We start from the raw sequence: 15,151 nt of genomic DNA on the forward strand, positions 1-15,151 counted from the left end.
GGCAACAAAAGTTCATTTTTAATCAGAATATTTTGGCATGAGAAGAAATCTTGACTGCAAAAATTGAGACTGAAAAGCAACGACAAAACTGTATACAATACTTCCCGTATGGTCTGACAGAGCTGATAGTCTAAAAAGCCTTTGTAACTACAAAAGTGTATGCAATACTTCCCGGATGGTCTTACGGAGCTGAATCTTCAAAAAGAGTAGTCAAAACCTATGTGCAAGCTGTACTGATCTTTAAATGAGTCTTAAGTTCGAGGATGGCTAACCGAGTCTCATAATGTGAAGAAAATCTTACGTGTCTCTGGTTATACAAGCATGTATCTATTTCTCTTATTACATTGCGTAACTAGCCACGTGCGTGATAAGAGAGAGACACATGGCCCTATACAACCAGTGATAGGAAAGTTCTCCATTAAAGGGGTGTCACATGCCAGCCCTACCAGTGGTTTGGCGGCATATGACTAACATGAGATTTCTTGAGTACATCACACACTGTAAACTAAGCTATCGTCCACCTTTTTACTGCGTTTGTAACTGGAAAGGTAGGTGGCACTGCTAAGGAGGGGAGAAACATCAAAGTCACTTCCCATCTTTTTCACTTCAAAGCCTTCTGAGGGACCATACCCACGAAGAATGTGCACAACTTCCTTCATGGAAGGCCGAGTTGAAGGTAATGTACTAGTACAAATGAGCCCTAGTTTCAGCACAGTAGCCATCTCTTCCAAGTAGCACGGTTTTGTTATCTCCTCATCGAGGATATCGGTGATGGTCTTTCCTTCGCTATATACCCGCCATGCCCATTCTGCTAGGCTTGTATGTTCATCCCCCCAGTTGGGTTCTCTCCCGGTTGTTAGTTCTAAGAGCACAACACCAAAGCTGTAAACGTCGATCTTTTCGTTGATTTTCGTTGTGTAAGCGTACTCTGCAATGCAAGTATCATACAATGTCAAAGTGATATCTGGAAAAATTGAATGAAAACAAACCAATTTAAGAGATTATATAGAGAGTGCAATGGAATATATGGAAGCTCCTACCTGGTGCCATGTAGCCAAAGGAGCCTGCAATAGCAGACATTGTGTGGTGATCTCCATCCTTTGCCAAAATCTTGGCCAACCCAAAATCTGCTATACGAGCCTTGAATTCAGAATCCAACAAGATATTGCTGGACTTCACATCTCTATGAATTATTGGCGGAGAGCAGTCATGGTGCATGTAGCACAAGCCTTGTGCAGCCCCTATTGCAATCTGCAACCTGGTTGGCCAGTCCAAAACAACATGGTGACCCACTCCCATGCCTGATGCTAACCTTCTCTTCTTTCCATGTAGCCACTTATCCAGGCTCTGATTCACCATGTATTCGTATACAAGAAGCTTCGAATTCTCGCTGGAAATGCAGCACAGCAACTTAACAATGTTCGAATGCCGGATTGTGCCCAGTATCTCAACCTCAGCAATGAATTCCTTCTCGAGCCTCTCATCCAATTTGCTGGTATTCCAAATCCTTTTCACTGCCACGAATTCACCCGGGCAGTTAGTACTAACCTGATAAACTTTCCCTGACCCTCCACTTCCAATGAGATTGTTATCTGTCAAATTGGGCAACACAATGAACTCTGTAAAATCCAATCTGTGGTGGAATGAGGTGAGCTTCCATGTTGCCAAGTCTTGACCGCGCTTTCTCCTCCGGTAGTCTCTGACTATAAAAAAGGTCAATAAAACAGTAACTAGAGACACAGCAATAGAAAGCACTGAAATCATGGCAAGGACTTTAGAGGACAGCTTGTGAGAGTCACTAATGTTGGTGTAGCATCTGGGAAGATTTAGAATTGGGGTACCGGCGCATAGATTGGAATTATTCAAGAAACTGTCTTCATATGCACGGTTAGCAAACACATCTGGGATTTTACCAGAAAGCTTGTTGGAAGACAAGTTGAGGGAATTGAGCCTCAAGTGGCCAAACTCAGCTGGGATTTCACCTGAGAATTGGTTTCCTGACAAGTCCAAGTAAAGCAGGTCGGGCAAAGAACCAATAGCTGCTGGAATGTGGCCTGAAAGCTCATTTCTTGAGAGATTCAAAGTATCCAGGGACCCCCATGAGATGATCCGCGATGGTAATTCCCCTGAAAGTCGATTGCCATCGAGTAACAGAGTATTTAGCTGAGAAAGGCTGGTCAACTCTATTGGGATTTTCCCAGAAAACAAATTCCCACTAGCCTTAAAAACAACCAAACTTTCCCAAGAAGAGACTTGAAATGGGATTTCACCAGAAAATCTGTTGTTGCTAATTTCCAGCCTAGATAGATTCCAAGCCAGATTGCTGCTGGGAAGCTGGCCCGAAAACAAATTGTTACTCAACATCAAACTGGACAGATTTAGTCCAGTCCAAAGTCCCTGAGGAACCTCACCCGAAAAATGGTTGTTGTAGACCTGAAGTGTCCGCAAAGAACCACAATTTCCAAGACCTTTAGGCAACTCTCCACTGAGATTGTTAGAGAATGCAATAGCTCCTTGCAAAAGGCCACTGCTGCATAGATGTTCTGGTAGTGAACCACTCAGCTGATTCTCCGAGACCTCAAATGCTTCGAGCTCGGAGTGAAGGCCTAGTTCCGGTGGCAAAGTCCCATTCAACTGGTTCATAAAAACCCGAAAGTTCTTCAGCTCCGGAATTAAGCCTAAACTCTCTGGTATCCCACCCGTTAATTGATTCGAAAACAGGTTCAGAACATTCAGATTCTTCAACTTGCCAAAATCTTGTGGGATCAAACCACTCAAATTGTTCATAGCGAGATCAATTTGAACCAAATTCAAAGCCTCCACAGTACTTGGTATCTCCCCTGACAATTTATTATGAAAAAGAAACAACTCGCTCAAATTCTTCAACAAAAACAACCCACCAGGAATTTTTCCTTCCAAATTGTTTCTTGCAAGATTCAATGTCTCGAGGCTCAAAAGACCAGAAAAACTTTCTGGAATCTCATCAATCAAATTCGTCTGCGTCATCCATAAACGCTTGAGCTTCTTCAACTTTCCAAAGTCTGCTGGGATTTGGGCAGGCACCAAATTTCCATTAAAAGGCATGTCAAATATCTCGAGATTCGACAGGTTCCCAATCTCACTCGGAACACTGCCGTTGAACAAGTTTTCATAAAGCCGGAGGGTCTGTAGCTCCGGCAGCCGGCCAATTTCCGCCGGAATATCTCCGGAGAAGTTGTTCCCGCCAAGGTCCAAGTATCGGAGAGACGACATCCTGTCGATGTCGTTTGGAATTCGGCCCACAAAGTAGTTTTGTGAGAGGTCGAGGACTTGGAGCTTCGAGCAGTTATAGAGAGAGTCGGGGAACTCGCCTGGAATGAAATTCCAGGCGAGGTGGAGCTCAGCGAGGCTCGACAGGTGGCAAACGGTCGCTGGAATTTTCTCCGTGATGTTTTTTTGGCGGAGGAAAAGTCCGGTGACCGCGCCGTTTGTGCAGTTGACTTCTGGCCAATCGCACGGTGAGGATGAGGAGTTCCAGGAATGGATGGACGGCGGATTGCCCCATTGGTCTTTGAGCTTGAGGAGGATCGACTGCTCGGTGGATTGTGAAATTACTTCGAAGGGCAGGGAGATGAGGATGCAGAGGAGGAGAAGGGAGGATGGGATGCCGGAGAGTGATTGGTGTGTTTTCGACATTTGATGTGGTTGAGTTCGTTGCTCCGGTTTTGTGTTTTTACCGGGAAAAAGTTGGAGAAGTAACGGCTGGCAATTCAAACTTGGTTGGTTTGGGCCATGACATTATATGCGTTACAGCGGGTCAAAATGACCCTAACGTTTCACCAAATTACAACTTATGCCACTGAAAGTGAGATGGCAATGGCATGGAGTTTTATTTTGACACGGATCAACGAGAGATAATGATAATTTATTTAGGGAGAAAAACAATAAACAATTGTTATTTTTTAAAACCAACAGTAAATCAAAATCTAGGGATGGTGATCCTTATCTCGTTAGATTTACAACCTAATACTTCAATGTTTAGTTGAATTAAAAGTGGCTGTTTAAATATCTTGTACATTTCTCTGAGTTAATGGGGCTTCTTCTAGAAGCGGAGTCTTTCTTGTCACACTGTGCCCCGATCTCAAGGAAAATATCCAGTTAGCCATCAATCAGAGAGGGGCGTGTTTGTGAATAGGATGACATTTTCTCTCAACACTACTCAACCTCTCGTACAATCTCGAGCCTCTGCATCATAGAGTTTACACATTTACATGTATTTCACAATATCTAGATCGTTCAAACAATTCAATGTTTATAACTTGACCACGTCATATAGAATAATTTATGATTTTTTTTTCTTTTAAATGACGGTAACACATTTATATATCCAATTATCCATTCAAGCCTTTGATTTAGTGAAGTAGAAAAATAATATTCAAATAATGTCTGCGTTCAGTTAACTTGGAAGTCAAATTAGTACATATGCCATGGAAGATAATGGCAGGTGAGCAGAAATTTCATAGTTGGTTTGTGTCTCTATTAAATCACGATGGTTTGGTCATGGCATTGACTATATGCATGATATAGTCTAAAAAAGCTTCATAACGACTAACTTTTGAACACACTACTCATTTTTCAGGCCGCCTATACACTGTTGCTATTCAACTCACAAGAATGCTACTCCCTTCAGTTAGAGTGGCAAAAATCCAGGACCAATCACTTCACAAACAAGAATTAAAAATAAATTAAATAATAATATAAAAGATCTAGTTGATGTTAAACAACAATTAAAACCTAAAACCTTAAGTTACCGAGCCGAGTTTAAACTGTTAAGAAATAAGTCAACAATGTATATAAAAACTAACTATGTTTAAAGTGTTTAAAGTGATAATAATAAGTACTAATAAGAAATCAAAAGATCATATATTTTGTAAGACGCTTTTCTTTTATTTTTCAATTCTAAGTAAAACCATGTTCTTCTATAGCTGAAAATGAAAGTAAAACCATGCTTTTGAAAACTTGAACATGACTATGTTCACTCTAGAACAAAACGGCTAAAACGTGATTATGCATGGGCCGTCTAGAAGGATTGGGACACTTGAATTTAGTTGGTGAAGTAAGACAAAGAATCATGAGCATCATATAATACAGGTTCCCTTGTATTTAAACATTACATATTTGGTTGCAAAATTACATCATCACCTTCAATTGCTTGCTCTAGCTAACCTGCTTTTGTCAAGTGATGGGAAAAATCTTAGACCAGAGCACTTTTGTTTTTTTTTTGGTTTTTTTTGCGTTTTTGTGCTCGTATTTGAGGTAATGCTCCATTAACACAGGCCTCGCTATTGCATGCTTCAAAATATTTTTAGATTTATAAAGTAAGTGGACTTCCACATTATTCTGTAAACTATATAATATTACAAGGACGAAAGTGGTCCGACTTTTAAATCCATGGTAGGTGACCAAGAATTTCTCCATCAGTGAGACAGAACTATGAATTTATAAATAAAAAAATTAAGTGCCCTAGTCTTCTACTTTGAAGTTTGAAAAGGCTAAAAAAAGTGAGAGGAAAAACTCTGACCAAAAAAAGTGAGAGGTAAAAAAAACAATAAGAAGAGTGATTTGAATGAGAGGACCAAATTACCCTTCTTTTGGATAATGGGATATCCATAGGCCACGAGTTGTCGGTGGTTAAGTCTAAGATTGGTCACGGGTGTATTCGTGACTTATATAGAGCTTTTCTGGTAGTGGATTGTTTTGTTACATAATTAGAGTCATGTTTTTATTACATAATTAGATCCTTATTTTTATTTAGAATAAGCATACTAATTTTGGGTTCAGTTCACTCTTTAAATTGGAAGAGCTTGTAAGCATTGAGGCCCTTGTAAAGACCATGAATAGCACCAGATGCTGCAGCCAAGGAAAGAAGCAAGCACAGAAAGCTCAACAAGTGGAGCCCAAACCATCGAATTGTTAGCTTCCCAATCTTTTTCTGCGCAATGTGCATCTCCAGTGGGATGTAGACTATAAGTGGCCAGTAGCCAATGGCTCCAAGGAGGGCAAGCATGTCTGAGAAGAAAGGCAGTGCAATAGCAACAATTGTGACCACCACCCCATAGGCTGTTCTCCATGACAGCCTAAACATGTTGATATTGAATCTGATCTTTCCAAATCTAATTGGGTTCTCTCTGTTTATGAACTTGGACTTTGGCCACCTCCTTCTAGCCAGTAATTCAACAATTCGGAAGATTGGTTGGCAAAGTACCTGCCCATGAATAACATGGCACGTTACATTTGTACAATAGCAGTCTTGCATATTATGTTTCAAAACTGTTAATGTCACATATCCAAATAAGAATCTACATGCTCATAAATAACATGGCATGTTATATTTGGACAATAACAGTCTTGCATATAGTGTTGCCAAAGTCAATGTCACATATCGAAATAAGATTTTACATGCTCATGAATAACATGTCACGTTACATTTGTATTATAACAGTTTTGCATATTATGTTGACAAACAGTCAATGACACATATCGAAATAAGATTCTACGTAATAGACGATTTAGATTGACAATATGAAAACATAGCATGCCATATTATCTGGAAAATGACAATGTTATGAACCTGATCATATATACCTGATATGCACCAACTATGTGCACCACAATAAAAACATTGGCCAAATCAACTAGCCAAAAGGCCATATCATCTCCAAAACCAGCCAGCAGATTTTCTGGGGTCTTGTCACCAAATGCAGCATAACCCGAGGTACTACACATGATGAAGAATATTATCATAATTAACCCCCCAATTGAGACAGCCTTCTTCATCACTTTGTTCTCTGGTGGCAATGACTTGAGTGTGTCCTAAATCAAAACAAATCAAATTCAATGTATAAAACTGAAACAAAACAGAAACGGCTGTGAATTGTCTTGGCAATTGGCATGTCTTACTTGGATATCAAAAAGCACCAGAGCATATGAACAAGCAAATGCAACATCTCCAGCTGCTGCAAACATCCTCCAAATCTTATCGGATGAAGATGGGTCCACTCCTGCAACAGAGGTTTTTCCTCCATGCCCTGCTTAAGCAAATTTTTTCAATTTTTTAATTTTTTTTTCCGGTTTCCAGTTTTCATTTTCGGGAGATGGGTTGTAACATTTTGTTGATGGAGAACTTACCCGTTAAGATTTTTGAAAGGGAAAGTCCAATTCCGATAGAGGCATAACCAAAAGACGTAATTGCTGCAAGCTTTGAGAGCCAAGAGAGCTTGTGAAAGTTTGGGAGTTGAGATAAGAGAATTTCAACAATTCCAAACCCAACCACGTGTGGAATATTGGAGAACATGCATGGGTCATCACCACCATATTTTCGATGGCAATTAGATTTCTGTATAGCCCTGAGCATTCAAATACACATATGTATAAGAACTCGAATTACAATATTGATACAGCAATATTTCTCTTCACTTTGTTGTGAGAAAATTGACTTACACCATGCTTTTAGCTGTAGTAATAGTAAAGCCGACTCCGATTGTAGCGAGATTTAAATACAACATCCATCCACAGAACTTGTACATTCTTCCACCTTATATATTAAGGAAATGAAAAGAAAAGGCAAATAAAATAAGATAAAACAAAATCTATCAACAAAATTTGACCATGAAAAATAAGAGTGTGCATACGAAATGAGTTACCTAAATAGGCTTCGACAGCTTCCATGTAAGAGTAATTTCTCTTGCCTGTAACTAGGTCTGGAAATCTATAGCAATCTGTTAGGAGAGTGGCAGCATAAAGGGCAGCAAAGGTGCAAAATAAGAGAACGAAAATGCCAGCAACCCAACCAAGCTGAGCCATTGCCCATGCCAGAGAAAGCACCCCAGCACCTATTGATGTTGTGATTATATGTGCACATGCAGTCCACACTGTCCCTACATATATATATAATATATGTCATATATACATATTAGAGAAGAAAAAAAGAAGGGAAAATATTAATTATTTCATCTGCAACATGTTAAACCCTAAAGCCTATGTATGTCTACAAGACATTTTGTTTTTCTTTTATTTTCTTTTTCAAGATGCATATAATTCCATCCTAACTTTGCTTAATTTTCGAGCCATCTCAAGGCGAATTCTTTATGCGTTAATAGTAGCTGTATCCCAAAGCCAAAGGATTCCAAGCTTTTGAAGATAACATTAATGGCTACATTCCAAGCTTTTTTTTAAGATAACAAAGGAACATAGTGAAGAAAAGAAAAAGAACAAGTCAAACTTGAAAAGAGGAAAAAGAATGTAACCAAGTTTGGACTTTTTGCTACATTAGAAAGAGAAAGAACTTGAGTTAAACTGAAAAACCATGTTGTGAAACTGGAGAAAAATCATATGATCTTCGAGCTCATGTTGTAAAAGAGAGCACATACCAGTTCTTTTGGGCTTGCCATCATCATCTACTTCTCCATCTTCCCCCTTTTTGGGAGGATATTCAGAGTCACTTTCACATAATTCATTCTGAAATTCATGATCAAGCACAGTGATCACCATGTTTGCTCTAGATAGCTAGGCACCTCTTCGTCTTCGTCTTCGTCTTCGTCTTCCCTATAATAAATCAAATTGAGCAAAGCTAATTAAGCCAAGACCACAAACCGCCACTCTCCCAGAAAAGGCACAATGCTACACTACCTTATATTCTTTCATGAACAGATGCAAAGCCTAATTAGCCCCTCCCTTATGTTTTGATTAGCTGGGGTGGCATCGTGTTATTCGACCAAAAGTGATTAACAACCTTACTTTTGCTGTTTTTTAATCTGTCCATGGTGGCCAGATGGAGAAAGGCGTAGTTGTAACGCTGAGACTTACTAGAGACACTTGTAAGAAGTGAGAGAGAGAAGAAAACTAACCAGAAGAAGCAATTTCCAAATTTCACGGCAAAAAGAACAGTCCAAAATAGCATTAAATTACTCTAAGAGTTGGAGAAAAAAAAAAGTATTTTCCTTCCTATATCACACCAAATATTAATGAGGATATTTTAGGAAGAAAAAAAAAAAAATCAAAGTATGACTTATCGAGTAAATTATGAAAAGTTGCTAAGACGATTATAAATTTATCGACTTGAATGACATTATAAGGTAAGATTGTTTAGACTATTATAATTCATATGTGTCAGGATTTGAACAGTATAGGAATGAAGAGAACATATGAATTTCAAATGATTCCTTGCATATAGTCATTTCAAATACATCCAATGTAATGTAATTTTTATTTTTGTAATAAATTTAGCATTTTTGTTAAATTCAAATTCCTCCATCCAAATCGGTGATCGGAATATGTTAATCTGTTTTTTAATTATATTTTGTAATTGATTAGTTGTGGAGCTGAGTTGATAATTAGTTAAAAAATAGTTCGATTGGCGCCAAGATTGATTAGTTAGTTAGTGGCTGCTTAGGCCAGCTAACCAATTTATAAGCTCGGGTCAGTATTGGATTGGTCATGTTGTAATTGAGTTGTTACTTGTTAATAGAAAGTTATTTGCAAGTGGGTATAACTTAGTTGGTTGAACTTTTCTATCTTTATTTATGTGGGCAGAAGTTCGAAACCACCCTCCCGAATCGCTTCTACTCAAAAAAAAAAAAAAAAAAATATTACTGCCTTTGCATGAATTTCTAATTTTGAAATTAAGGATCCTTTCATATTTCATCGAACCTTAACTAGCCTAAGCATGCCACTCGGCCATGAAAAAGAAACCAGGTCCAACGAGCAGAGGATCAAAAACGGAGCAAGGCCCAAACAGAGGAAACAGAGCAACAAGCCCAAAGACTGACAGAACAATAACCACAAAAGTCACTGGTTGATCGAAATTTCTACATCAGCAAGGATCATTGGAAATAAAGGAATATATATATATATATATATATATATATGGTATATAAAAAATATTTAAAGTGGCCTGGAAATTAAATTAATAGCCAACAGTAGCTTAACTAATTATACTTCTTATTTTTATGGGTAGTTGGCAATGGTATGAATATGAGCTTGAAGAGATTAAGGCAAGGTGGTGTAATTCATTATTTGACAGGCAAAAGCTACCATTTATTGATTTTATTTTTTACATAACACTTTTACCTAATTGTAACCAATGAAAATGACAAACCCATCAATAGTGGAGAAAAACTTTCCTACACCCGTTTTATTGTCTTCTTATCTCTCTCCTCATGTCACTTATCAAAATAGGAGAGATATAAAGAAAGAGACAATGAAACGGGGATAAGGAAGTATTTCTCTTAATAGTGCGAATGGTAAAATTGAAATTCAACTTCTTTAATAAAGATCAGAGTTCCATGGTCCACCCATAAATCAACTACCCACTAAATCATTGTCTACAAGCTCATCAAGCATGCCTAGTTTAATTTTGGGTTCACTTCACTCTTTATATTGGAAGAGCTTGTAAGTATTGAGGCTTTTATAAAGACCACGAATGGCACCAGATGCTGCAGCCAAGGAAAGAAGCAAGCACAGAAAGCTCAACAAGTGGAGCCCAAACCATCGAATTGTTAGCTTCCCAATCTTCTTTTGCTCAAAGTGCATCTCCAATGGGATGTAGATTATAAGTGGCCAGTAGCCAATGGCTCCAAGCAGGGCAAGCATGTCTGAAAAGAAAGGCAGAGCAATGGCAACAAATGTGACTACCACCCCATAGGCTGTCCTCCATGACAGCCTGAACATGTTGATGTTGAAACTCATCTTCCCAATTCTAATTGGGGTCTCTTTGTTTATGAACCTGGACCTTTTCCACCTCCTTCTAGCTAATAATTCAACAATTCGGAACACCGGTTGGCAAAGTACCTGTTTAGGAATAACAACATACGTTACATTTTGTACAATAGTAGTTTTGTATGTTAGGATGTTAAATTGTCTGTCTAAACTATGTACTAAAACAAGATTCCACATAATCGATGGTTTGAATTGACAGTTTGAAAACATAACATATTCGACTATCTACTAGAAGAAAAATCTTATGCACCTGATATGCACCAACTATGTGCAACACAATGAAAACATTGGCCATATCAACTAGCCAGAAGGCCATATCATCTCCAAAACCAGCTAGAAGATTTTCCGGGGTCTTATCTCCAAAGGCAGCATAACCCAAGGAACCACACATCAAGAACACTATGATCATAGCCAAACCCCCAATTGAGACAGCCTTCTTCATCACTTTGTTTTCTGGTGGCGATGATTTTAGTGTGTCCTGATAAAAAATAAAATTCAAATTCAAATGCATGCAATGTTTAAGCTGAAACAAAATAGAAGAAAAGGCAAGAATTGACTTGGCAAATTGGCATGTCTTACTTGGATATCAAAAAGCACCAGAGCATATGAGCAAGCAAATGCAATATCTCCAGCTGCTACAAACATCCTCCAAATTTTCTCAGATGAAGATAGGTCCACTCCTGCAACAGTGGGTTTTCCTCCATGCCCTGCTCGAGCAAATTTTTTATTATAATTTTATTTTCTCTGGTTTCCATTTTTCATTTTTGGGAGATGGGTTTTAACATTTTGTGGATGGACAACTTACCCGTGATGATTTTTGAAAGGGAAAGTCCAATTCCGATAAAGGCATACCCAAAAGACGTAATTGCTGCAAGCTTTGAGAGCCAAGAGATCTTGTGAAAGTTTGGGAGTTGAGATAAAAGAATTTCAACAATTCCAAATGCAACCACGTGTGGAATATTGGAAAACATGCATGGGGCATCACCCCCATTTTTGCGATGGCAATGCGATTTCTGTATAGCCCTAAGTACTCAAATGCACACAAGAACTCGAATTAATTATAATGCATCATATATATTGATACAACGATATTTCTATTCTCTTTGTTGTGAGAAAGTTAACTTACACCATGCTTTTTGTTGTAGTGATGGTAAAGCCGACTCCAATTGTAGCGAGATTTAAATACACCATCCATCCACATAACTTGTACAATATTGTTCCACCTTATACATTAACGAAATAAAAATATAAAATCTATCAACAAAAATTGACCATTGGAAAATAAGAGAGTGAGGGTATATATCCGAAATGAGTTACCTAAATAAGCTTTGACAGCTTCCATGTAAGAGTAATTTCTCTTGCCTATAACTGGGTCTGGAAATCTATAGCAATCTGCTAAGAGAGTGGCAGCATAAAGGGCAGCTAATGTGCAAAACAATATAGTGCAAATGCCAGCAACCCAACCAAGCTGAGACATTGCCCATGCCAGAGAAAGCACCCCAGCACCTATTGATGTTGTGATTATATGTGCGCATGCAGTCCACACAGTCCCTGCAAATATATACATAAACACACATACACATATAGGGGACAAAAATGAATAAATATTACTTATTTCATCTGCAACATGTTGAACCTCAACATGTTTTTTTTTTCATTTTTCTCTTTTTCTGAGTTCATATAAGTCTATAATTTTGTTTTTCAAAATATTGCCAAAACACCCAACGGGTTTGGTCCAGTGGATAAAAGTTGACTAGGTCCACAAGTTCGATAATGCCTCTAAGTAATATCCTTAGGGAGGTCAGGGGTTCGAGTCTTGTAAAGTACCTCCTGGAGAAAGCTTTCTGTAAATAATGACCCGGCTCGGAGTGGCAGTCCACTAACTATCATTTTTCAGAGAGAAAAATATTGCCAAAACGCATTGCTTTTTCTTTTTCTTTTGGGGCTTGTCTTCCTTTTCTCTTATGCATTAATAGCTGTATCGCAAAAGCCAAAGGAAAAACAAAAAGAACATGACAAAAAAAAAAAAAAAAAAAGGTTTCATTCAAGACGTAGGATATTAATTTCTATGCAATGCCGTGAAGATGGTTCAAATTGGTCCATGAGCATGAAGAAAACCCTTTGTAAAAGACAGAAAAAACATATATTTTCTTCATGCTCATGGACCAATTTGAACCCACGTTCGGTTAAACATCAAAGACATTTTCACCAAATTTGTATATTTTGGTCACATCTTTAATATCGTAGGTTTTATTTTTTTTTCAGATGATTTTCTTGTTATTTTTTGTATTCTTTTATAGTGCTTCTATTTTATATAAGAGTCCAACTATTTCCACCCACCTATCTTATTCCCCCATTCACTTTATCTTCAAAATTTTAAAAATAAATTTACTCTTTTGTAAAATCACTTCGGATGACAAATTTACAATCCACTCGTTCCCTCACACGCTCCCACACCCATATTTTTTTTTGAAACCCACACCACACCCATCTTCATACCCAACCCACCAAACACCTAGCCGCCATTAGCACAACCCATTGTCCGTCCCTTTTCCCAATATTCAAAACCACTTGGAAGAACCCACCATCCCTTCCTCCTTTCTCCATTGTCCTTGCCCTCATACCCCACCCACCCTCCCTACAATTTCTCAGCACAAAGTAGAAAATGAAAGAAGCTAGTGCAAAGGCACTGGGAGGTGAGGTGAGGGTGGCTACAGATGGGAGGAGAGGTGGTTGTGGGTGTGATGGTTATGGTGTTGACTGTTGGGTTTTCGTGAAAGGAGGGGGTTGGGGGAGGGTGACTTGGGGCGGGGGATGGAATAGAATTTTTTTTTGGTAATGGCAAATATGAAAATACGATTAAATTCTATTTTAGGAATAACGATCGTGGAAAGATAGGTTTGTGATTTTTCAAATTTACATGATGTGTGAGAAAATAAAGTAAGTGAAAAAATAGGACAAGGGTATAGAAATAGCAGCACTCTTTATATAAACTATGCCCCAACAAAAAGAAAAAGGAACTAGATTGTACACGATTTTTTGTTTTAAATAAAGTTTTTTTAAGAGAAAAGATAATATAAGATAATGATTATAATCAGTTAAGTCTCCCCAAGTCTTCCTCAGCCCAAAGACAATAAAAAATAAAATAAAATAAAAGCTTTCGTGTGTGTTAAAGAGAGAATTAATGAGAGCACATACCAGTTCTTTTGGATTTGCCATCATCATCTACTTCTCCATCTCCATCTTCCACGTTTCTCGGAGGATATTCTGAACCAGACTCACATAACTCATTCTGAGTTTGATGATCAAGCACTGTGTTCACCATGTTGCCCTAGCTAGCTAGCTAGACAGCTCTTCCTCTTCCTCACAACAACAAATCAAATTAAACAAAGCCTAAGTAAGCCAAGTTAATTTGATCAGCAGCTTAAAAAACAAAAGTCTGTGGAAAATGATATGATTATCTCCAAGACCACAAAACCCTCCCCCACTCTCCCAATCCCAACAATGTTGAATGGCTTTTGGCCTTCTTTTATGGACAGATGCAAATTCCCCTCTCTTATCTTTTAATCATGTGATGTGGCATCGTGTTATTGGAGCAGAGTCATTAACAACCATGCTTCTGCTGCTATTTTTGCATGCATGAAATGATTTCATAAATTTCATGTCTCCTTGGTGGCTAGATGGAGAAAAGAGTTCGATTATCGCTGAGTCTAATCAAAGACACACGTAAGGCCACTAAATTCTGTCTGTGTGCAGTTTTACCGCATTTTACAGTTCTTTGCTGTTTTGGACTACTAATTTTTATTTTATTTTCAGTCTTGATCTCTTAGACTACAGTGATCTAAGATATTTGTGGTCACTCACCGTTGAATGTAAATTTAACGGTTCACTCACTCTTGCACTCATTTTTAAAAACTTTTTTGAACCATTGAATTAATATTCAACGGTGGGTGACCACAATCTCTTGGACTCATGTGGTCCAAGAGATCGGGACTGATTTTATTTTATAGAGTTTTTCATAGCAATGGTTCCTTAATTATACCCATTTTTGCATTTGGGTCACTGAACTCAATTATTTGTTGCAGAGGTCACTCAACTGTGTGTTTCGTTGTCCCAGTAGTCATTTCGTCAAGTCCGTTAGCTTTTTCCGTTTCAAATGATGACGTGGCAAGCATATGTGAGAATCTCATAGATTCGTTAGGGGAAAATCTGACTTTTCAGTTAATTAAAACGAATCTTTTGGTTTTGAAGAGAACGAACACAGAAATGGCAGTCTGTGCAAAAGGGGAAAATCGCGTCTAGGATTTTCAAATCGAAAGGCATTGGACTTCAATTTTTTGGGGGATTTTGGAATATTATCTCAGCATTATGCGTTAATAGACTAAGTAGCGAAGTA

The 15,151-nt window shown here is 38.2% G+C and overlaps 3 protein-coding genes across 4 annotated transcripts; all 3 read right to left on the reverse strand.

Moving 5' to 3' along the window:
* Positions 1-10: 10 nt before the first annotated feature.
* Positions 11-3,733, reverse strand: LOC117621640 (receptor-like protein kinase HSL1). Its single transcript, XM_034352205.1, has 2 exons — positions 1,041-3,733; positions 11-928 (listed from the first exon to the last, which is right to left on the reverse strand). Exons 1-2 carry the CDS (start codon positions 3,673-3,675, stop codon positions 492-494), a joined length of 3,072 nt encoding a protein of 1,023 aa, XP_034208096.1. The 5' UTR covers positions 3,676-3,733; the 3' UTR covers positions 11-491.
* A 1,897-nt stretch (positions 3,734-5,630) lies between these two features.
* LOC117615084 (amino acid permease 8-like) lies at positions 5,631-8,724 on the reverse strand. Of its 2 annotated transcripts, XM_034344088.1 has the most exons (8): positions 8,668-8,724; positions 8,409-8,583; positions 7,683-7,916; positions 7,480-7,573; positions 7,168-7,385; positions 6,940-7,067; positions 6,625-6,852; positions 5,720-6,244 (listed from the first exon to the last, which is right to left on the reverse strand). In XM_034344088.1, the coding sequence occupies exons 2-8, from the start codon at positions 8,527-8,529 to the stop codon at positions 5,822-5,824; spliced, it is 1,446 nt and encodes a 481-aa protein (XP_034199979.1). In that variant the 5' UTR covers positions 8,530-8,583; positions 8,668-8,724; the 3' UTR covers positions 5,720-5,821. The 2 variants fall into 2 exon arrangements, with proteins under 2 accessions (XP_034199978.1, XP_034199979.1); XM_034344087.1 differs by having other exon boundaries at positions 5,631-6,244; positions 8,409-8,669.
* A 1,555-nt stretch (positions 8,725-10,279) lies between these two features.
* Positions 10,280-14,107, reverse strand: LOC117616228 (amino acid permease 8-like). Its single transcript, XM_034345475.1, has 7 exons — positions 13,954-14,107; positions 12,073-12,306; positions 11,882-11,978; positions 11,561-11,778; positions 11,335-11,462; positions 11,006-11,233; positions 10,280-10,827 (listed from the first exon to the last, which is right to left on the reverse strand). The coding sequence occupies exons 1-7, from the start codon at positions 14,078-14,080 to the stop codon at positions 10,405-10,407; spliced, it is 1,455 nt and encodes a 484-aa protein (XP_034201366.1). The 5' UTR covers positions 14,081-14,107; the 3' UTR covers positions 10,280-10,404.
* Between the last annotated feature and the right edge of the window lie 1,044 nt (positions 14,108-15,151).

The sequence above is a fragment of the Prunus dulcis genome, chromosome 1 (genome assembly GCF_902201215.1).
Source record: "Prunus dulcis chromosome 1, ALMONDv2, whole genome shotgun sequence".
Classification (NCBI taxonomy): domain Eukaryota; kingdom Viridiplantae; phylum Streptophyta; class Magnoliopsida; order Rosales; family Rosaceae; genus Prunus; species Prunus dulcis.